This window comes from Psammomys obesus, unplaced genomic scaffold (assembly GCF_907164565.1).
Source record: "Psammomys obesus unplaced genomic scaffold, mPsaObe1.curated_primary_1811, whole genome shotgun sequence".
In the NCBI taxonomy this organism is placed as follows: Eukaryota; Metazoa; Chordata; class Mammalia; order Rodentia; family Muridae; genus Psammomys; species Psammomys obesus.
The window spans coordinates 4,787,409-4,811,354 of NW_026596234.1; the positions used below are offsets into that span (position 1 = coordinate 4,787,409).

Genomic DNA, 23,946 nt, shown 5'->3' on the forward strand with positions numbered 1-23,946 from the left:
CTCTGAGCCTACAAAGAGAGTTCTGCAAATCTGTCCCAACAAATTTTGGGAGGTTGAGGCAGGAGGGTTCCAAGTTCAAGGCCGCTGAGGCTACACAGATTTAAAGGTTAGCCTGGGCAACTTCTTGAGATCCTGCTACAAAATAGAAGCAAGCAAGCTGGAGACACACAGCTCAGTGATATAGTGCTTGCCTAGCATGAACAAAGTTTTAGGTTCAATTTCTAGGACTGAGCTCCTGCTCTCTCCCAACGAAGAAAGATTCTGGTTTCTGCTTTATGTGAAAAGTGAACTCTCTGGTCTTTTATCATATACCAGTAAATTACCGGCTCCCACGTTGGGCCTGAGTAATCCCAGGCGAACCCTAGCCCCACCCTGTTGAGGGGCAAAAAACATCCAGTTATTGGAATTCTTTTCGGTCATTAAAACCGAAACTCAGGAAGGAGACCATCAGAAGGCCAAAATATCCTGAGACAACCGGAAGCTGAACCTTCAAAGTCCTGGAGGCTTCCTGGTATGAACTCCTCCCTTCCATACGAGAAGAGCAAACTTTGGAAAGCAACTCTTGCAAAAGTGTCAAAGACGTACCAAAAGTTTAAAACCATCCCATACTGCTTGAAAGGAGGCCAAGGGCGCTCATAAAACCTAAAGACATGCCGGGGGGTAAACTTTGACAGACTTCGCTAACTTCAAAAGTGTCCCTCTCAAAGTTGAAAGGAAACTACCTGCGGGTTGCTTCACTGTAGAATGGAAAGAGGGCACCGCTCCGGGGCTCCGGGGGTCACTCCGATACCTTGGGGCCTTGGGAGGGGGATAGTCTGGTGGTCTGGCCGCTCCAAGGGTCTGCGGGGGGGCTGAGTCCCGTGCACGGCGGGAAGGGGTGCAAGGGGCCCTGGAGTGCCGGGGGCCGCCCACCTGACCTCCGCGATCCCCGGGACCCGGCCCGCTGCCACTCACCCCAAGCAGGCACACTTTGAGTTCCCTCAGCGCCATGGCCCGGGAACCAGGGGTGCGGGCCCGCCGCCGCCCTAAGTTGAGGAGAGAGAGGCCCGGCCCAGCACCAGCATCCCCCGGCTCCGCTGTTGCACTGCCCAGCGCCGGCTGTGCACACGGGGCGGCCGTGCGTCCGCCGCAGCCTTTCTGTCCGGTCGACCCGTCACTTTTCCCGCGAAGTCACCTCAACAGCCCGGACACCGCCTCGGCCTCCCAGGCGCCACCGCCGCCGCCATCTTGGGACGCCAGCTGGGTCACCTGACCTCCCCGCCCACTTCGGCAGCCACCTTCGCCGAGAGGGCGGGGCGGCCGGCTCGAGGCTCACTGGAGGGTAGGCGGGGCACTGGGGGCGGAGCCTCAGCATAGTCCCACCCTCCAGCTCCGCCCCAGCCCTATCTTCGCTGAGGAGTGGGAGGAGCTGGGTGGGGCGTAATCTTGGCGTTACCACGCCTTTAGCTCCACCTCCCACCCATCCCAAGATGGCGGGTGAGTGGGGCCAAGCTGGTGGGCAGAGCGGGGCGGATGGGCGTAACCTTTGCTCTCGCTCCGCCTCCAGCCCTGCCCTCCACCCCAACCCAAGATGGCGGGTGAGTGAGCCCAGGCTCGGGGGCTTCGGGTGGCTCCCCTCCCTTTCCCTGGGAGTTCTCCCCTCCCTACTTATCCCCCCGAGCTCGGGACCCGCTAACCGCGTAGCCGGCATAACTCCTGTGTGTCTTTTGTTTTTTTTTTTCAGAGATCCCCTTGTACTTTGTGGACTTGAAGGATGACTTAGAAGACTGTAAGTAACAGTTGGGGCGCCCCGCCCCTCCGTGGGTCCCTCTCGGAGGATTGTAGGGTGTCCTTAGACGGGGCGGGAGCCTCAGGGTCGAGCCAGTCTCGATCCCGCTTCCTCAGGTGGATAGGACATCGGTCTGTTGGAAACTGTCTGACTGTCACTTTCCCTAGCTGCTTTGGGAGCTGTGAGAGGGAAAGCAAGTCCCAAGCTGGGATGAACGTTCTGTGTAGCTGGATGGTGGGAGCGCTGCTGTAGTTGTGGGCATAACCCCACCTTTTCACGGAGCCCAATGCTTCCCTCGTTTTGACCCTTTCCCTCCACTTGACCCTTCTAGCCTCCTCTATTTCTCTGGAATAATTTTAAGGGATAGTAGCTGAGAGAGATGACACCTTCGAAGTGCAAATTCAAATTTGTGGTTAATGAATGAAGCTTTGCCTTTTCCATCCAACACATCTACCTGCTCAAGCCATTTGCTGGGTCTGTGAATTAACAAAGATGAACTAGAAATAGCCACTATTCCCCGGATCTCCCTCACAGGCCAGATAGGAGCAGAGATATAGCTGAAAAATATCAAGCCCAGGGAGGCTTGCTGGTCAATGAAGCCAACACAAATTCCCAAAGTCAACTGGAACTTCCAGCCCTGAGGATGACCCTCTTCCCTTCCCTATGCACAAGTCCCTAGTGATAAGAGTTGATGTTGACTGAAAAATGTTGGTACATCATTGCAGTGTTGAGCATACTTTATCTCTTCCCTGGGGTGGATGGGAGTTGGGAGGAGGGCTCAATGTTATTAATGTACCATGACACTTGAGGAGAAAATACAAGTCAATGGTGAAGAGGCCTGACTGTAGAGTCAGCCCTCAGGCGAAGTCCTGGGTCACTCTAGTTTCAGTGCGATCTGGGGCAGGTCGCCATATCACTTAGAGCTCATTTCATCTGCAAAATGAGGATAATAGCAGCCCACCTCATAAATCCTTTATGGATTTGAGGCCAGTCTGGTGTGCAGTGTGAATTCCAGGCTGGTCAGGGCTGCATAATGAGGGATTTTGTGAAGATTAAACTATCAAAGAAGGTGACATGAATCCTTGTGCACAATAAACACTCAGTAAATATTGGCTGCTGCCCTGTAAAGTAAGTTGGATTAGCCTGTCTTACAGATAAGGCTGAGAACCAGAGAAGCCAAATGTATCCGCTACTATAGCACTGATGGTAAGGAAGACAAATTTATCCCTTCTGACCCCTGTTCTTTCTGTTTCACCGTGCAGACTGACCTTACAGATGCTCTTCACTCAGTAGCAGGGACATAGCTGTCAGTCTGGGTGCTATGTAATCTATTGTCTCCCTGGGCAGTTTGTTCTCCTCCTTCCTACTGCTGCAACCCTTTAATAGAGTTCCTCATTTTGTGGTGAATCCCAACCATAAAATTATTATTGTTGCCACTTCATAACTGTAATTTTGCCAGTGTTATGAATCATAAATATCTCATATGATGGTTATTTGATAAGTGACCTTATGAAAAGGTTATTTGTCCCCCTAAAGGGGCTGTGACCCATAGGTTGAGAACCCCTGAAAATGACTCACTGCTTCTTGGTTTAGGTCAGATTCCTATGGGCTGATGGTAGGATGGTCATCCATTTTTATAATCACATGTCCTGCATGGTCTAGGTGCAAACTAATATACTGATAACAGTAATGGATTCTAAAGCTTGCCCAATTTACTTGATGATTCTTGATTATGTTTGGATAATCTTAAAAGAAGGCATGATGAGGGGGTGCCTTGCTTTTAAATGATTTAGAGCCTTCAGGCTAGAGCAGCACAGAAAAGATGGGATTTTCTAAGATTGGCTTGTTGAAGCAATCTGAATACTCTTGAGAGTGTAAGTGAGAGAGGTAGTCTCCATTCAGTTTTCAGGTGGCGTTGCAGGTAGGAGATGGGCACTTAGGAGTCTGCTAAGGGTTTCAAAGGCCTGTGAAGGTCCAGGTTTGCATACAGGGTACCAAGGCTGAAGAGGTGTTACTGTTGATAAGATCTGTTCATCCAGTTACTATTTAAATGTATACCAGGGGTGGATGAATGAGAAACTAGAGCGCTCTATGGCACGTATAAAGAGACCTAATAGACCAATCACACAGTATGTGGTCATATTTGGATCCTTGGTTGAACAGAACCAGTGTGAAAAGGAAAGGCACTGAAGTGAGATTGGGTTATTAGATAATATTAAGAATTGTTATTTCTTTGGCAGTGATAATGGTATCATGTTTTTCTTGAAAGGAAGAGCTCTAGCAGAAATAAGCATTCATGAGTGAAATGACTTGGTGTGTGAAATCAGCTTTCAAATTCTCTAACAAGTAGTAAACAAAACGTTGGGAGGAGGGATCCACTGGAAAAATGGCAGAATTCTGATACTTGTAGACAGTAATAGCTGGGGACTATCCTTTCATTTTTGCATTTTTGAAAATTTCCATGGTAAAAGGTTTTTAAAAATGAGATGAAAGTGTCACAGATGATTAGACATTTGCAGGAGGAGTTGGAAGGCTGGATTTAATTCTGAATATGCTGTAAGTTGTTGTAAGATGCATTTAGCTTCAAAAGACCCTTGTGTGAAATACGTCAGCGTTCAGGAGACTCTGTTTCCTTTCAGATGTTTAGTTTTCAAGAGGTATCAGTGAAGGAGCCTGGGAGAGGGCTTTTATTTATGAGAAAAGCAAGGTGCCAGTAAATGATGTCTGGATCTTTGGTGAAAATAGGATTAGCTCAGCCGTTGGAATACAGATAGACTCTTGGAATCTGGGTGCTGGAGGGAGTGGTGGCTGCTCAACCTTGAATTAAAGACTTCTTCCAGAGCAAGGCATATTGCATTTCACCTACACACTTTGTTCTGTGCTTGTGACAGTGTTCTCTCCAAGGACTGAGGCTACTCTGTGCAGCCGTTGCAGGCAGGCAGAGTGCCAACTTGAGCCATACATGCAGCCATTGAGTTTTTTCTTTGTACAATGTGAATTTGATCCAAACATTGACAACTGTTTTTACCAGTCTCCCTGTCAAGTGAAATAATTCAACAGCTAGATGAGGATTCTAATACTTGAAGCACAGAGCAAAATTTAGATAGTCGATCATTCTTTAAATTAGAAATTGACCAATATATATTTATTTTCATGAAGGATCAGATAGTAATAATTTTGGGCTTTTCAGGCTAGAAGGTATGTGACAGAACTATAAGCTCTGAAGTTGCATCCTAGACTAATCATAAACTACAAACACACACACACACACACACACACACACACACACACACACCTTGGAATCAACTATAAACCACACAGATACTTACACTACCCACATACCCGATAAGCTATACAAACACATGCATACACACATTCTAAAAGCAAGCATACTCCTCTACCTAGAAGGAACTGTAAACCACACAGACATACAATACACATACACTCCAAACCTTGTACTGTAAACCGCACATCTGCAAGCCACATGAACATACATACACCAGTAAAACCACACAAACACACCCATAAACCTCACACATGTATACACATACACACACATACCATGAATCACACAAAACATACTCATAAACTTTATACACCCATATATATACACACAAACACCGTAAATCACACAAACATATCTATACACATATATGCACACAGATATAGGTACAATAGACCACACATACCACCAACCACATAAAACACATACATAAACTTTATATACCCATTTATGTGCCCACACATATATAATGTGTTATATAAACATAATCATAAATCACACATAGACACATACACCATAAGCTACACATATCACTAATCATACACACACCATAAACCACAAATGTGCATATGTGCATGTATGTGGGCTTGGATGTATGCTGTTAGAGCTTTATCAATACAAGGGAGGGCTGGACTTGGCCCAGGGCGAGTGGTTTGCTGCTCCCTCCGTGAAATGAAACTCAGATTGGAGTAATGAGATCTGTGGTATGGGGATGAGCTGGGCCTACCTGTTGGGGTGTCTTTCCTGGTGGGTTTAATGAACAGAATATTGTTTGAGGACCACTGCTTGATTGAATAACCTTGGACACGTTACTCACTTGAAGTATGGTCTCCTGTGGTTGCTAGGGATGAAGATAGCCACTCTTTTCTCTTTGTGGCTGGGCAGGGCAGGAGTCCAGAGTGGCTCCCCTCACAGCCTGATGCATTCTCATTCTACTCGGGTTCCTATGAGGCAAATAGATGGATGTCAGGAAGTCTTAGAGATTGTCTATGTTTAAAGGTGGGGCGGGGGGAGAAGGTCAGTGGCACTCTTCATCACAACATGAAAATAAAGTTATATCACAGAGAAACTTTAACAAAGTTTTTTTTAAAACAGTTTTTGCAACATAATCTAATTTAAAAGAAAGCTTTTCAGGGCAGGAAGGATGGCTCAGTAGTTAAGAGTAGTTGTTTGTGGATGCCACACCCTGGAGCTAGAGTTTTACACACAGTTGTGAGCTGCCACATGGGTGCTGGGAATTGCACTGGTGACCTCTGGAAGAGCAGTCAGTGATGTTTTGGGTTCCGTTGTAATGGGAACAGGGACTGTCTCTGACAGGAACTGATTGGCTTGCTCTTTGATCATCTCCCCCTGAGGGGGGAGCAACCTTACCAGGCCACAGAAGAAGACAATGCAGCCCATTCTGATGAGACCTGATAGACTTGGATCAGAGAGAAGGGGACCTCCCTTATTAGTGGACTGGGAGAGGGATATGGGTGGGGAAGAGGGAGGGGAGGAGGGAGAGAGGTACAGGGAGGATACAAAGTGAATAAACTGTAATTAATAAAAATAAAAATGACTTTAAAAAAGGGTACTTGTTTTTGCAGTGGACCCGGGTTCAATTCTCAGCATCTGCATGGCGGTCCATAACAATCTGGAATTCTAGCTCCTAGGGACCCAACACCCTCTTTGGACTCCACAGGCGTCAGACATGCACATGGTTCATGTATGTACATGCAGCAAAATACTCATATAAATAAAATAATAAAACCTTAGTAATTATAATAATAAATATCAAACAACAATAGCAATAAATGTTGCTTTTCTCCTGGTGCTAAGGATAGAACCCAGGACCCCCTGCATGCTAGGCCTGAGCTCTGACCTGAGTCACACCTCCACTGTCTTGTTTACTTTGAGTTTGCCTCTGTGTGTTGTCGTAGAAATTCCAAGATGAGTTCTGTAGGCCTTGAACTTGTGATCTTCCTGCCTCAGCCTTTGGAGGCTGTGGCTATGGGACTGTACCACCAGGCATAGCTTACAAAAGTGTTTTTTTTTTTCCTTCCAAATTCCTGTTGGTCTTAACCCTGATGGGGTACATAGAAAAGGTGGTATGCAGCTCCATCCTCATCCGGACAGTCATCTTCTTTGTAGCAGGCGTGTCACCAGTGTGCCCAGGCTAGGCCGTGGAAGGTGTTAGCGAGGGAAGCAGAACAGACCCTTGTTCCCAAGATGCGCCCTAGTGGGTAGCAGACTCAGTGTGTCTCAGCCCAGGCAAGAGAGTGAGCCAAGAGGGAGGGCATCACGAACACAGTGATTCAGCCTGCTGTAGGGAAAGTGACATTCTTGTTGAGTCAGGCTGAGGAAGGCAGGAGGCATTCTGGAAAGTGTGTAAAGGTAGCATTCCCAGATGGCCTCTTTTGGATTAGAGCTAATGGTGATGTGGGAGGCTTGGAAATGGGTGTTTGGAGGGGAGAGGTGAGGTAACACTGGGAAGTAGGGCAGGAGGCTGCCAGATAAAAATCTGCATTTTGACCAGTAATGTTCTGGTCTAAGGAGAGGGCAAGAGAAGGCTCTGAATGCTTACTTATATGTATCATGGGAGCCTGAGGAAGGAGAATCACTTACCCAAGCAGTGGTACCAAACCTCCGTTTATTTTTATTTGTTTATTTGTAATTGTATGTCTGTGTTTGTGTATAGGTATGTGCATATAAGTAGAATGTCCATGGAGGCATCAGATTCCCTCTGGCTAGAGTTACAGACAGCTGTGAGTTTCCCAGCAGAGATGCTGGGAATTGAGCTCCACTCCTCTGAAGGAGTAGCATGTGCTCTCAACTGATAGGTCTTCTCTCCAGCCCCAAGCCACCATTTCTTTAAGGTTAATGATGTGGAGCCCCGTTCTGAGTGTTTCTAGCAGTTTAATTAGTTACAGGGCTGGTTAGATGGCTTGGATAAAGGTGCTGGCTGCCAAGCCCACTGACCTCAGCGTAGTGCCCAGAACTTCCACCTGGCGGAAGGACAGAACATTTCCTACAGGTTGTCCTCTGACCTCCATGTGTGCACCATGGTACCCATACATGCCCTCATAAACACACAGTAAATAAAAAAAAAAATAAGGTATACTCCTCTAGGGCAGAAACTTTGCTAAATAAAACTGTACACCTGTACTGTAAGAGGTAAGCACTTTTTCCCCATTGCTGTTGCTGTGGAAGGCTGACAAGGAGTGAAGAAAGGTGAAATAAGTTGTTCAAAATAATGCATGTAATCTAGTGAATGGTACCAGGGAGCCTGTGTGTGGAGTTTGTTCCACCGCTAACCATCATCTATTCGTCAGACCTTTACCAAAGCTCCATTGCATCTCAGTTACTACGATAGGCATGGTAGTCCCAGAAGTGAATGAGCCCAGTGACAGAGACCAGTGTTCAGCAGGTTAATATACACCAGTGTTGTAGTTCCAGGTTGTGGTAGATGCTGGAGGGCAGACAGTCATGAGTGCCAGCGCAGCCAGGTGTAGTGCTTTGTGTATGTAGTCCTAGCATGTGTGAGGCTGAGGCAGGAGCATCCTAAGGTCTAGTCTGGTTGAGACTTTAGAGTGAGGCTCTCAAAAAGGGGAAACAAGTAAAACAAAGTAAAAAGCAGCCGAAAAGAAAGTGCCAGTGCAGTGCCTGGAGGGCTGGAGGGCCTGTTTGTGTCAAGTGGCCAGAGAAAACCTTTCTGGAACTTTGTGAGGGGCTCTTGAGTTGAAATTGGAGTGAAGGGTGGAGATTTTTGTGTGAAGAGCCCAAGAGATAGTTCACAGATGGCCCCTCAAAGTCAAGGACCAGCAGAATGCCTGAGTCTGGCACACAGGGTGTGATAAACATGGAGGTCAGAGAATCGGGTACAGTCATACTCCATATGACCCCTCAGGCCCCTTAGAAAGTAAAGTGTTTGCTTTTAACTTAGGAAGTCATGAAGAGCCCCTGGAGAGCTTGAAGCGGGGTGTGGCTGGAGCTGAGTTATACTTTCAGGAAAGGTGATGTGAGTAAAGTTGCAAACCAGAGAAGAGATGGGTACCATGTGCTCTCGCCCTCCCAATAAAGGACTTAGGTGTGACACAAGGGGATGAGGCTGATGGCGATTTCCACTGGTCAGGGACCTCAGTGACCTCAGAGATGGGTCTTGTGGGAAGCTTGTTTGATCTCTACACATAAAGGGCTAGATACCCATTCTTCTTGTTCCCAAACTCTGTGCCACTCTTTGGCAACATTTGACATGGGAATGGCCAGGTGGCTCTCTTGCTCATCAGAATGAGTTGAGTTGACCTTGGGTTGCCATGGTCTAGAACAGCAGATGGCACCAGGCAGCACTTAGGGAAGAACGCTTTGGGCACTGGAGTAAATAAGTAGACACACTTACTTCAGAGGGTTAGCTAAGATGGGAACTAGAAACAGTTCAGGGTGGTTGGCAGTTGAGAGACTCAGAGATTGAGTGGTCAGCACAGCTCAGAAGCAAATGGGAGTGAGTTAGGAAGGCATGGGAAGTTAAGCAAGGAGTTGAGGCCAGCTGCTCAGGCCACCAACCAGGCAGTGGCTGGGCGTTGGGCATGTTGGGAACTGGTTACTGCTTTCAAGTGTCATAGCCTAGGAGAAAGCACACCAATTCAAGGAGAAGCTGGGTGAAAAGGGCTTCCCTTTGTAAATGGAAGATTCCAGAACACATTGCTACCCTTTGTGTTTACTCTGAAACACAAATTTTAGGAAAAGACAAAACCATAAGCAACCTCCCCGCAAATATTTGAATGACCTGACATTCCACTCTTGTGCCCAGGTGGAGAGCACTTCTCATGGGGGTGTCTTCACAGCAGCTCCGTGGCACAGTTAGACATGAGCCTGCTCAGATATCCACCAAGGGTGAATAGCTGCAGACTGGGGTGTAGTCACAGTGCAAAACTTTGGCCTTCTAAGTAATAGAGAGCCCTCCCCACCAACGTGGCTGAGTGTCTTGAGTGTAAAAGAAGCCAGGCTCTCAGAATGTGATTCTGCATGGTGACACATGCCTTTTAAACCCAGCACCCAGGAGTTAGAGGCTGACAAGTTGCTGTGAGTTCAAGGCCAGCTTGGCTTACATAGTAAATTCCAGGCTGGCAAGAGGTACACATGTGACCCTGTCTCAAACAAAACATCCAGGCTAGAGAGGAGTGCCTAGGTTGTGGTCTGAGTGTCAAGAGTTGGGAGGGGAATATGGAGGAAAGCAGGGGTGGAAGCTGGGCTAGGATTGGGCTTTGTCTTAGTTAATCTTCTATTGCTGTGAGAAGACATCATAACCAAGGCAACTTGCAGACTAAACAACTTATCAAAGGCTTGCTGTTTCAGAGACTTAGAGCCCAGGACCATCATAGAGGAGAGCATGGCCTCAGGCAGGCATAGTGCTTGAGCAGTAACAGAGAGCTCACATTCTTTATCCATCAGCTTGAGACAGAGAGAGCTAACTGGGAATGGCTTTGGCTTTTGAAACCTCCAAGCCCATCCCCACTGACACACCTTTTCCAGCAAGGCCACACCTTCTAATCCTTCCCAAACAGTCCTACCAAACAGGGACTCAGTATCCAAATATATGAGCCTAAGAGGGTCATCCTCATTCAAAGCACCACAAGCTTCATGAGCCTGTCCATAGAAGAGTTTGTTCCTGTCTGGGAGAAGTGTGACCCAATGGCATATTGGCCAAAGGGAAGCAAATCTGTTGGGTTGAACTGCCTTACCAAGCAGTTTTGGAATACTTTTAATAGGAGGAAGATAGAAACCTCCCCACCCCAGAGGCTGGTAGCTTCCTTCTAGGTCCTTTCCATCTTTTTGAATGTGTCTCTAGTCTGACTAGCGAATTCATTGCATCTTTAAATAAGATGCAATGCACCCCTTGTGCTCTATCTATCAATGCCATGTCAGTGACCAGTCCCCTCCTCCAGATATGCCCCCAGGCAGTGGCTCTGCAGACAGCTGAGATGTGTCACACCCGAGTGAGGCTTAAGCCTCACTTAGATGCAGTGGTCTCACCAGTCAGGTAACCTGAGTAAACGTTTCCCATTGACCATCAGTGTAAATGTCGCAGACATAAATCATGAAAGGTTTTGGAAGCTGTGATTAAAGCCACAAATCAAAGAAGAATCTCCATGTATGCACAGTGTAGAAAGGGTGGCTGCTCCTGAGTTAAGCTGGACTTTCCAGCTAGCCCAGAGCATGGTGCTAGACATGAACATCAGTGGCCCTCAAAGGTTTGCCCTGTAAAGCATTGTGTTGGACGCTCTGCTCTCTGAGAGCTCATAAACCTGAGGGTCTTGATAGAAGATGACACTGATACAGACAAATTTTGTTGGCACAACTTGCCTTTGAGGTTCAGTTAGGTCAGCAGGGACCTGCTGTAGAGGGCCAGTTCCTCAAACAAGCCAGTGACCAATCAGAAGGGTTCTTTGAGATTTGGTGGGTCTTGTCTAGCTAGGAGAAGCAGTCATCATTTAGGGGCTTGTAGTCATCCTTGGAACTTGTTAGGTGGAAAGACAGGGCCTCTCTGAATAGTAGGATGGAGAATGGCTATTGAAGTCTCCCCCCAAACATACAGGACTCTTAAAAACTTATCGTTCAGAGAAAGACTAGTGAGATCCTCTTATATTTAATGGTTATTTCCCTAAGATCTCCTTTGAATAAGGTTAACCACCTTGGCCTCTGTCAACTAATCTTCTAATATTTTGAGCCAGACTAGACATAGTGGACCACGTCCATCATGTTCTCCATCCAGTGTCCCCTAGTGCTATGTCAGAGACAGAATATTGGATCGTGTGGATAATTGGTCTGGCCCTGGGTGTCATATCTCACACAGAGTTATAGTGACAGGATGACATGTTGAATGGAGAGTCGTAAATATCGGGACTGCCCGGAGAACGGATTCTTAATGAAAATGCTTGCTGGGATGGACGTGCTGGAACATTCTGCCTGCAGCTTCAGCTCTGCTCATGTCTGGACCAATAAAGGTACCTCATTGGCTATGTTTTATTGTGTTTATTTTTCCTCACCTTTCCACTTAAAACCAATTATACTGTGGCTACTCAGTCAGGATCTGGTGGCTGTCTGTGTCCCTGGATCAGAGATGAAGACAGACTGTCCTGCCTCTGCTGTGCCTCATGCTGTATCTGGAATGTTCTTTTTTCTTCCTCTGATTTTTACCTCCCAAAGCTGACGAATTCTCACTTGAGCTAGAGGACTCGGCTTAGGTCTCATTTTGCTGCAGGAAAGCTGTCTCTGACTGCCCCAGTCCTAGCAGGCCTTACCTCTTCTTTGTTTGTATGTCATTTCCCATGGCCCACCCTCTCCTGGACTGAATGTGGCATCTAGACAGTGGCCTTTGTCCCCAGGAGCATCTGTGGACTTTAGGACTTTGCTGAGATCTGGGTGACTGGGGATGGCAAGGGTTTTCACAGTGCGTTTGCTGTTTACAGACCTGCTTTCATATTGATTGCTTCTTTTCTTCTGTAAAATAATCTCATGAGTTTCTTGTCTTTCTGTTAGATGCTATCTGCTGGCCTTTGGTCCTATGAAGCACATTTCTCCAACAACAGGCTTAGTGTTGGTTCCTATATAGCCTGCTGGAAGAAGCTGATGAGAGGCAATGACCTCCACACAAGCCCTCAGAGACAGGACATATAGGGTTACCGGAGCCTCCTGTCCCATCTGCCCTATACTCCACCTGTTGAATGGGAAAGATGCTGGCAGTATTCTTTGGGGTGTTGTAGACAAACATTGAGTAACTAGCATCGTGAAGGATAATCTCCTTTTTCTGAGTTGTAGGTTCTTGCTTTTTGTTTGTTTTTTTTTTTTTTAATTTTAATCATCAAATAGTTTTTTTTTTTTTTTTTTTTTTTTGTAATTGTGTGGCTTTAGGTTCATAGGAAAATAAATCTTGTTATTCTTTGTGAAATGGGTACAGCCTCACTGATAAGATTTTGTTTTTGGTTGTGTGAACTCAGGAGCATGTTGGCTTGCCTGGATGGTAGAGGTGAGGTGTTTCAGTGGAGGGCTGAATTTGGAATTCTTTCTTATAAGGAAAGTAACAGCCAGAACTGCTGGCCACAGGGACCTTGGGCACAGTTAAAAACAGGCTATGTGTATGCATGTGTGTCACGTGTGTGCTTGAGTGTGTGTGTATGTGTGACAGTGTGGTGCCTGCTTGTGTTTATTGTGTGTTGTGTGTGTCTTGGTGTGTGTTGTGCACATGTACCCAGCACCACGTAGTGGACTGGGTTCTAAGCACATGGGATTCTGGGACGAAAAGCATTCTTGCAGATCACCCTACCACTTCTAAGCTTTCCCCAACTGCTCTTTGATGATTCTAATTATTAATCCTTTGCTGTAGAGTTAGTTTGGTGTTGTGTGAATCTGGCATTGACAGTTCATCCTAACCTTGATGGCAGATGAACTAAAACATGGTCAGTATTGGTTTATTTGCTGTTTTAATTGGGCCTGTTGATAAGCAGTTACTATTAGAAATTACTTTCTCTAGGAAGGCTTGCTTTTCTGTATTATATTAAGCTTTCATGAATGGAGCTGGTAACTTTATTCCCCAAATCCAAAACATACAATGAAAACAATCGAACAAGGAATTATTCATATGCTGCTTCATATTTCATGCCTGACTTGAGTACCCAGGATTCTTGGTGTTTATGTACAGCCTGGGCTGGTTGGCTCCCAGAATAGTTGACTGCCCTTGATACCATCATGTAGACCTCACCCCATGTCCCTGTCAACAGTTGCCAGACAGTGTGCCATCTTAGCAGTGGCCGGAAATGTAAATCCTAGAAAATCCTTTTAAGAGCCAACATCACTTTCTGTGCTGCTTCCATCGCCAGGGGACACAGGCAACCAGCTAGGCAGGCAGGTTTTTACCATTTGCTTATTCATTCCGCACCTTTTATTGAGTGTCTGTGTGTGCCAGGCATATCAATGAGCTCATCAAAGCTTCTTACTCTGGGGGTAAGGGAGGGGGAGGGGACACAGCTGATGAACAGCAAACATGCTTTTTCCTTTTGAAGGTAAGCGAGTTTGGTGGAAAAATAGAAAGATGGGACAGTGGACTGAAGACAGTTTTTGTATGTTTGTTTGTTTTTATTGTTGTTTTTAAGAAAGTTATCTGAGGAGACCTCTAGGAAAGAGCAGAGGAAAGCACCCGAGCCAAGCCACAGTGATGAGAACATGTTCTGCTTGGGTGGTGACAGAAGGCATGAGTGGTGGCGAAGACTTTCCCACTGACTAGAAGCCTCTCAGGTAGTCCTGCTGAGACCTCTACTCCTTAGGTATGACTCCTTAGGTATGGTGGGATTCTTGTTAAGCTGTCCCTCCACCCCAAAAGGGAAGGGATGCTCCTGGCATGTGGGGTGTGAGGAAAGGGTGCTATTGATGCAGTAGGGCTCACAGCACAGTGAGTGGTCAGACCTCCAAGTGCCCTGGTGGAGAACAACAGCCTGCTCTGTTATTACAGAGTGCATATCAGTTGTTGATTGATTTAGTAAAATGTCAGGGGTGAAGTTATTCATCTCAGCACCTGGCCGGCACACTGAAGCCAGCGCTGGCTTTGTTACCATGAGGAAGGACAGTCTTTCATTTGCTTCCTATTAAAAAAATGCGATGCACCACAAGGAAACAGTGCCAACTGCACAATGATGGCATTAACTCAGCCCCAGGAGGGGCTTCCGATTCTCAAGAGGGCCCAGGAACAGGTTCACACAAGGCAAAAAGCTTTTATAAAAGAAAATGGATTTTCAGTGCTTGAAGTAAGAGGTGCTATTCTTTTTGGTATGAATGTGACATTATTAGTAAAATTATTTTCTTTGGATTGCATCAATTCAGAAATCAGTAACTTGTATGCCATTTTGTTATTTTTATTTTATCAGTGCATAATGGGTATTTTTCTTCATATCAAATACATTTGGAGCCATTTTGAGACACTTGTATTGGTTGCTATAACTGAAATTTAACAGACGTATACAATATGATAGAAATAAAATAATTAAATCCTGGATAGACATTGTTGCCTGCAAGAAATTGAGACAGGGTTTACTCTGTAACCCTGGCTATCTTGGACAGTACGTAGAACAGGCTGGCCTTGAGCTCACAGAGATCAGCTTGCCTCTGTCTCTCCAGTGTTGGGGGGGGGGGTATGGCGCTACACCCATCTTGCCTGTAAGAAATTCTTGACAGACAAATTCTTGCTTTGTATTAAAAGGACCATTATCATTTCAGGAGTGGTGGCACTCACTCACCTGTAAATCCAGAACTCAGGAGGGTCAGGAGTTCAAGGCCAGCCTCAGCTACATGAGACCCTGTCTCCAAAGGAAAGAAAAGAGAGCACTAACTTGCCTTACTGAAATGTTTGAGGCACATTAGCACCAAAAGGGCACTTTCTTTAATTTTGTTAGAGAATTAAGAAGGAAATAACTTTCCCGTTGTGTGATTCGATAACATTTTAATGTGTTTTCCACATGTGTGAGTGGGGTGGTAGAGTTCTAAGCTGTGTGTGTGCTCTGAGGCACTATGAGCCGTGTTGGCAGCAGGGCTAGTGATCCACACTGCAGTGAAAGCACCGAGCCTACCTGTGGCATGCCAGATGTGGCTTCTCTTTGCCTCCATTTGGCCACCAGCAGTGACCCGGGGACGTGTGGCTGTGAGCCTGATTCTGCTGTAGGACTAAGATTAGAAATCCTGTTTTGAAAATAGACAACACTACCTGTAATTCAGATTTGCTACTATTTCAGGTCAATTTTCTTAATTTTTAAAACTCTTCTGTCTTTCCTTCTTTACGTTTATTTAATAGAAACTATCAAATTTTCATTCTACTATACCCGTTGATAGAGTCACTAACACTTGACAAATTAATCCACATTATATTGAATGTTAGCATTCATTTTACTTAGCAGCAATATGGTAGTTTTGACCTGTTTTCTGTCTGTTTGTCAAACAAAAGCACGTTAATTAGAGTCTGTGCTTGTTGTATACCTCCCTTCCTGAGCTTAGCTCCAGGGGGTTTGGGCTGCATGCTGCACCTCAGGTTGGTTTTCTGAAAGCGACATTCTCGCCTTCTTGGAGGCTGCCCGGCTGTCTGAATGCTGCTAATCAAAGCCTCAGGGGACTGATTTCTATAGAAACGCGTTGAAGTGTTCCAGGCACTATATGATAGGCCAAGTGTTTAAAGGCCTGGCTGTGGAGGCGGAGCAGGCCTTGGCAGGGTTGCTGCTGTGTGTGGGGTGAGGCGCCAAGTCTGCAGTGGAGAGAGAAACCCCTTTGAGCCTGTGTGTGTCTTGAGTCACCACTGCCCACATGGACTAGGTGCAAATTCCAGAGCACAGGTGCTCATTTTACTTCAAACCATCATGTACACTTTCAAGTAAGAAATAAAAGCAAGAAAGAGGAAAGTAGGGTTTTTTTCTTCCCATTTCGTATGCTTGGTTTCTTTTGAAGACAAAGGTTTCTAAATGGTGTCGCTCCATCTAGCCTGCTGTTTCTTCCAGCATTTGTTGTTGTCTGTGTGTTAAAAAACGATGTGTTAGGAACACATTTTTACTTTTTTTTTTTTTTTTTCTAATCTGACAGTGTCTTTATTTCATCTCATTCCTGAAGGCAGCCCCACTGGCTTTCAAGCTCTGGATTGACAGATTTTTCTTTTAGCCCTTGGGTGATGTAGCAGCTTTTTCTTTCTTTCCTTCCTTCTTTCTTCCTTCCTTCCTTCCTTCCTTCCTTCCTTCCTTCCTTCCTTCCTTCCTTCCTTCCTTCCGCTTTTCCTTCTTCTTCCCCTTCTTCTTCTTCCTTCTCCTCCTCCTCTTCCTCCTCTTCTTCCTGTCTTCATGGTGAGTGAGAAGGCAGCCAGGCATCACTCCCTGTATGGGGTCTTCTCTGCTGTTTTCAAAATTATCATTTTGGTTTTGGTGACCAGTGGTGCCATGCTCCTGTTTGCCCTCTTGGGGTTCACTGAGAGCTTAAGGCTGTTATGGCTCTAAGGAGATTTGAAGAATTTTGTCATCTTCAGTGAATTTTAGACTTTCAGATGTTGTTTTCAATTTTTGGATTACTGTTTGGTGCCTTTTAAATTGAAAAAAAAATTTTGTGTAGGTATGTGTGTACAATGTATGTGTACTATATATGTGTTTGTGTGTGAGGGTATGTGTACACTATGGCATGTGTAGGAGTCTGAGGACACCCTCACCTTCTGCATTGTTTGAGGCAGGGTCTCTCTTGTTGTTTGCCATTGCACTATGTACTCCAGGCTAGCTGGCCTAGAGTCTCCTATTTTAGTTTCCTGTCTTGTCACATGATTGAAGGGATTATAGAAAAGCCACCATGTCCAGCTACATGGTTTTGTGGTGATATGGACCACCAGGCTTGCGGTGCTGCCAGTCTTACCCACTGAGCCACCTTTTTCTGAGGAGCACTTCTTAGTTGGGATTCCTCTCCTTTTCACAGGTTACAGACATCTTTATGTTGTAAGAGTTGCCTGAAATTCCTTTGTAATCCCAACTTTTGGGACCTCTTAGCCTGTTTAGATTTTTGCTCCCGATTTCCTGTTTTCTCCAGACACTAAGGGTGCTGTGTTGTGTAGAGCTGGTGGACTCCAGGGTGGCTTCTGTTTGTCTTTTTTAGCAGACACTTGAATCACTGGGGCAGAGATGTAAGAACATCTTGTCTTTCCACCCAGTCTTCAGCCCTTCCTGTGCAACTTGAGGTTCCCACATGGATTCGTGGCTCAGTCGTCAAGCCCAGGCACTGGAAGAGCTTGCTGAATCTCCTCTCTGAATTTTTCCTTCTGGGAGTCCTTGCCCTCCCTTACCCACACTTGTAATGCTGCAGTTAGCTTTGAACTCTGCTAGAGAAGCACCAACAGCACCAGCAGCATATTGTAGTCAGTGATTTAATAATAATAATAATGATAATAGCAGTCGATAGTTCTCAAGGAAATCGTGTGTCAGGAACAACAAACCAAAAGCCCAAAAGTGACAATATTTACAGACAGACAGAGAAGGGTTTAGTAAATAAAATAGCTCCCATCTCTACTTTGGGGGCAGATTCTGATCGAGAAGGAAGCTTCTTGTGAGGGAAAAAGCTCTCCTGCAGTCCAGAAAAGTTTCTTGGTCTTATGTAGATAGGTCAGTGGTCTTTTCACTATCTTGTCAGGTAATAGATGACCATTTGTCTTTCCTGAGATTGGCCATTTGAGATGAGGGCCTTCAAGTCATGAAAAGTGAGGTCCAGACAAAGGAAGAGCAGGGATACATCAGGAGGTCTTTGTTTTGTGGCTGTACAAAGCAAACTGCTGGAAAATCTACCCAGAAAAAGCATCCAGGAAACAACTGCCTGCCCGATTTGCTCCTGAGAGTACATCCTTATGTGTGTGTGCGTGTGTGTATGTATATGTGTGTGTAGAAACCACATAATTTCTGTGGCACTCTGAAATAAGATGCTATCATAAAATCCTGAATTTTTGTTTGCAAATTCCTGTCCCAAAGTCTGGTGGGAGAAGTTGCTAAGGACTTGGAAACAGGGCTGTACTTGCAGAGTACAGCTTACTGTGCTGTGCAGGAAATAAGTGGGGCAGATATGGTTGACCTTTTTGAAGATGCCAACCTATAAAGCATTAACACCAACTCTGTATCTGAGCACTTCAACTTTGTGACAATTCTAAATAAACCGGTGATGTTTCTGGATGCTGCCGGGGTTTTGGATGCTTTTAAAAGAAGTAGTTCTCCTATGACTGATGGAGTGGGGTGCAGTGTCTGTCATGCAGTAAGTCCCAGCCCGCCACTGCACTTTGTGAGCCAAGTTGTCCTACATCCAAGCATCTGACTTTAATGGTATCTGCCTTGTGTGCTGTAAAATACATTAAGCTATGTTTTATTTAAGAAAAGAAGAAAGGAGGTTGTAGTAGATGCTGCGGGCACTACGTGTCCAGGCTTCTAGTTGGTGGGACCCCACTACAGTATGTTACTTAGTCCTCACTGCAATAGTCATGGGAATGGCACTGTTTGGCCTCTTTCATGCAGAGGAAAGGGAAGCTAGAAGCCAAGGTTATTCCTAATGAGGCTGTCAGAGTCCAGATCCCCCCTTGTTGATTGGCTATTATTCTTCTAATCAGTCTTTTTGGGGAGCCATCTGTGCTTGGATCTTCACTGTTCCTTCTTTTCTTTGCCTGTGGGACTCCACAATGCAAGTAGGCTTCGTTATTAATTATTCAGTTGCATATCCTCAGATTGACTATTCATCTTTTTTTTTTCCTAGCCAGTATCTCTTTTCTTTTTCTCTAATCTCTTTTAGAATCCTATTGGACTTACCTTAGGCTTTAGCTTTCCATCTTCTGGGTGTCCTAATTGTCCTCTGTTGCCATCTTCATTTCTCTGTGCAGTGTTGTGGGTAATTTGTCAGATCAATCTTCCAGCTCACTAACTCTCTCTTGAGCTGTGTCTAAACTGCCATTTAAGCCACTTACTGAAGTTTTAATTACAGTGCCCATTTTTCATGTCTAAGGTTCTTTTCCTGCCTGCCCCTTGCCTGTTTTTGCTCTCTTCTTCCATCATGATGTCTATTTTTGAAGATGTTGTTCATTCTAAGCAGGGTCCTCAGTCATTTTCTTGGGTCTTGTAATGTTTTGGTGCTGAACCAAGGATACTCATTTGTCTTCTGTATCAGCTCTTCCTGGCAGTTGTTTGAGAGATGGAGTTTGTGTAGTTTGAGAGATGTGTTACTTGGCTTTCTTTGAGATAGTTCAGTATGTTTCCACATGTTGAGATAAAGGTGTTTTTTGGGGGTCATTCTTCCTTTGCTTCTGCCGGGGTGCCTGGGATTGTGACTAATCAGGACAGATACCCTCTAGTAGCTCAGCATATGCCAGTTGCAGTCATAGGCTGTCTATGTGTATGCTTTTGACCTTGATCGTGGACTGGCTCCTCCTCCCTGCCCCAGAGGTTGACTGATTCCACAGCCATTTCCTACTAAGGTCTTGATTTACCAATCATGTACCATATCACTATATGTTGTTCAGGTATTTCTCTGTCTCTGTGTCTCTCCTGCTCTGTGACAAGGTCTCACTCTGTAGCTGGCCTAAAACTTACTATGCAGCCCAGGTTGTCAATCCTCCTGTCTCAGCCTCTCAAGTGCTGGGATTACAGGTGTGAGCCACTCTGCCTCTTGCTTTCCAGCTCTTAAATGTTGGTTTGGGTATCAGTTATCGCTGAATGTGCTCACTTTGATTAGCTTCCTTCCTGGCCTTGGGGGAGTGCTTTCTCACTCCCATATTCCTGCTCCTATGTGTCTTAGAATATTGTATTGTATTTGCTATGGTGTGGGTGGGACGGTGAGAGGATTCCATTTTCTTTAGCTGATGTTGTTGGAGATCTTAGTAGCCAGGTTGAACTTTGTGGTCCAAAGTCCGGCAGCATGGAAGAGCACGACTGATGTAAACTAGAGATCAGAATGTCAGTTTATTTGTTCCTGGAATGTTCGGTCTGGTAGCTTCCCACTGGACAGACTGTGGTGAGAACTCAGTGGCTTTTCCAGCACCCCTGGGGCAAGTAGAACTTACTGGCCAAAACATAAAAGGCTTGGCAGCCTGTATCTGCATTCTTACACATCTTGACAATGACCTGAGGGTGCCCCGAAGGCCACCCACCTCCCTGTGGTTTCCTGACTACTGTGCTTCCTCTAGATCCCAGCTGGGTTTTGAGGAGATGCTTGATGTCCCAAAGTCACTTCATAAACATGGACCAGAGCGGACTGAGGCTTTAGAGGTGCCAGTGGCCCCGGGAGAGGTGGCTCTCCTTTACTTGTCACTGAAAACAAAGATGTTTTCATTTCTCTCGGGTAAATACCTGGAAGTAGGGATTAAAGGGTCATATGGTAAATGCCTGTTAACTTTGTAAGAAAATGTTGGGCCAAGCTGACTTAGGAGCAGTACCAGTTTGACTTTCTGTCACTAATATCTGAGAGGCCCATGGCTACATACCTTTGCCAGCATGTTCATATAGTCGGTTAAAGATGTTGTCTTTCTAATGCACATGTAGCATGAATTCATTGTGGTTTTAATTAACATTGACATAATTGCCAAGGATGTTGTCCAACATTTCCAATTGTCTTTTCTTAAAATGTATAACCTTTATGCAAATCTTACATTAAATGCCTGTTGTGCAGTGTTCTGCTTTCATTTCCTCTTTTCTGGATGGGGTGGTGTTGTTAAGAGAGTAAGGTCTTGTATAGCCCAGGTTATCCTCAGACTCATGGCAATTCCCCTGCCACCTCCTGAGTGCTGGGATCACAGGCATGGGGCACCCCATCTGGCTTCTTCTTTTGAGAACAAGCTGTTCCTTGTGATGGGGCTGAATCTGTCGACACGGTATGTGCTTTCTCTCCTGTACTCTAGAATTTTTTACTCTTTCTTGCTTTGAATTTGTCTGACAGATTGTGAGTTAATTACCTCCACAGTATATAAGGACCAAGGTTCATTTTCTCCACATTCATTTGTTTCATTTTGTTTGCTGAAAAGATTGTCCTTTGCCACTGAGTTACCTTGGCACCTTTGTAAAAATTTCCACGAGGTTTGTAGACAACTGGGTTTCTTCTAGCCGTGACATGTTTATTCTTAAGCCAGTCTTGCATATCCTCAGAGTAAGTCTTTTCCCTTTAAAATTGCTGTGGCTGTTCTAGACCCCTTTGAATTTCTGTGTAAACTTAGCAGTCAGTGTATTGATTTCTACACAGTTAATTGCTGGTTTTTGATTGTGATGGCACAGGGTTCATTGTTAAATTTGGAAGAGGTGATGTAAGTGTTGGGGCTTCCAGTCCTTGGAGTGCCTGATCTTTGCTTTGACTTTTAGCGCTTCTGTCATTGCTGTGATGTTTCCTACAGTTAATTTTTGGGAGTTTTCCAGTTTTAATACTGTCCCTAGTGGCATCTTAAAAATTTGGGTGTTGGCAATTGGAACTCAGGTTCTGTGACCTGCATGGCCAGCCCTATATGTACTGTCATTTCCCCAGTTCCCACAGTTGCTTTTTGTACATTGAGTTGTGTCCTGCACTGTTGAGATACTTATCTGCTTCCACTGCTGTGGTGATTTCATTGAGGTCTTTGGCAAAGCCAGGCATTGTTTATGAGTGGGGGAGGCTTCTCCTTTCCACTCTCTCTGCTTTTGTCTTTTTTTTCTGGTCTTGGTGCCATATGTTATTTGTACAAATGCTGTGCGTAAGCCCTACAATGTGTCATCAGTAGTTTTGCTTTAGACATTAGTTATGTTTTGTTCATCTTGATGGTATTATGTAGGAGATGCTTCTGTGCGTGTGTTTGTATGGGTGCAGCTGTGCGTGGTATACATGTGTGAGTCAGGACAGTTTGGGGGAGTCCACTCTCTTCTTCTATAATGTGTTCCAGGGATCACAGTCAAGCTGTCAGGCTTGCATAGCAAGTGGTTTCTCCCTTCTAGTGCTCTCACAGGCGCGGTAGCTCCCTGTATTTTAGGGTAATTTTGTTGAATGGAAAACTGTGACCCTGCCTGTTTTCCTGGCTCCTCCTCCTTACTGGAGTGGTTTCCAAGCTCCATCACTGTCATGGCCTTTTTGAGTAAAGCCTTCCACTTGGTGATACAGTCTGCTGGGAGGGTACTGTTTTCTGTTGTTTGTCTTACAAGGTCTATGTCGTTTGCTGCTGGAGACATGCCTTGGTGGTAAGAGCACTCTGCTCTTCCAGAGAACCTGTGTTCGGGTTCTTAGCTCCCACATCATGCTGCCTACAACTGCTTGTAACTTTAGCTCCTATACACAAATTTTAAAAAGTCTAAAACGCTTTAGATGTTTATACTACTTTAAAATTTCAAAGCTATGTTTCTAGGCACAGACTTAGTCTGAGCTCTGAAACCATATCTTTCTGTTTTCTTTGTCTTTGAATAGTTTTTGGTGAGAGGTCTGTTCTTCTTTTTGTTTCTATATTTTAATGTCACTTCTCATTTTATCCCACCCTTGAGCACTCAAGATTTTCTCAAGGAATGCAGTTATTATTTGTCAATTAAAAATAAAGAGAACTTTTCAAAGGATATTTTGGTCACTGGTGTGTAGCAGTTGAATGTGGTGTGTCCTACTGCCACATACCTTTGTACTACTCTGCACAGAGTGGGAGTGTTTGAGTCTCTAGGCTCAAGTCTGTAGACTTGCAGTTCTCTTTAGATTAACAACCTAGCCATTATTTTTTAAAGTTTTATTATTTTATATGTACAGATTTTTGTCTGCATATGTGTCTGTGTACCATGTGTCTGGTGTCACGGAGGCCAGAAGAAGGTATCTGGTCCTTTGGAACTGGAGTTATAGGCAGGAACTGCCATGTGGGTGCTGGGAATCAAACTCTAGTCCTCTGGAAAAACAGCCAGTGCTCTGAACTGCTGAGCTGTCTCTGCAGCCCCTCTTGCTGCATCTTTTGAGTCCTTCATATTCCTAGTTATCTGACTGTTAAGTGATTTCCATTAATCTTTTGATTTGTTTTGTGTATTTTTCTCACTCAGCTATATACTTGGATCTCACTTGTATTTTTGCCTCTCTTTTTCTGGAATATATGGAATATATTTTTTAAATATTCTTTTAACTGATACTTAAAGAGAATTGTCTATTTATCTCATCACCTCTTGGCAACTTCTGCTTATTCATTTTTCCTGGTTTTTATCAGTTTGATTTCTTTTTAAGCTTGATAATATTTTTTTGCATTCTGGACATTTAAGAATTTTGTGGTCTAAAGACCTTTTGAAAAAGCTGTATAGAAACCCACTTCTACATAAGGTTTCTAAAATATCTACATATATGAAAAGAGGTTAAATGGTTAAATGGAGTTAAGTCTGTAATGGAGGAGCAGGAAATAGCACCCCAACTAGACACCATG

At 44.9% G+C, this 23,946-nt stretch overlaps 1 protein-coding gene and 1 long non-coding RNA gene across 2 annotated transcripts in view; one reads left to right on the forward strand and one right to left on the reverse strand.

Moving 5' to 3' along the window:
• Rab22a (RAB22A, member RAS oncogene family) overlaps positions 1-1,260 on the reverse strand; it is a 47,099-nt gene extending 45,839 nt beyond the window's left edge. The window contains exon 1 of the mRNA XM_055596165.1: positions 955-1,260. Within this exon, the coding sequence (XP_055452140.1) occupies positions 955-990 (36 nt within the window). The 5' untranslated portion in view covers positions 991-1,260. The remainder of the gene's footprint in view (positions 1-954) is intronic.
• A 263-nt stretch (positions 1,261-1,523) lies between these two features.
• Positions 1,524-11,908, forward strand: LOC129668212 (uncharacterized). Its single transcript, XR_008718883.1, has 3 exons — positions 1,524-1,577; positions 1,724-1,768; positions 11,881-11,908. It is a non-coding gene; the product is annotated as an uncharacterized LOC129668212 (long non-coding RNA).
• Positions 11,909-23,946: the final 12,038 nt, after the last annotated feature.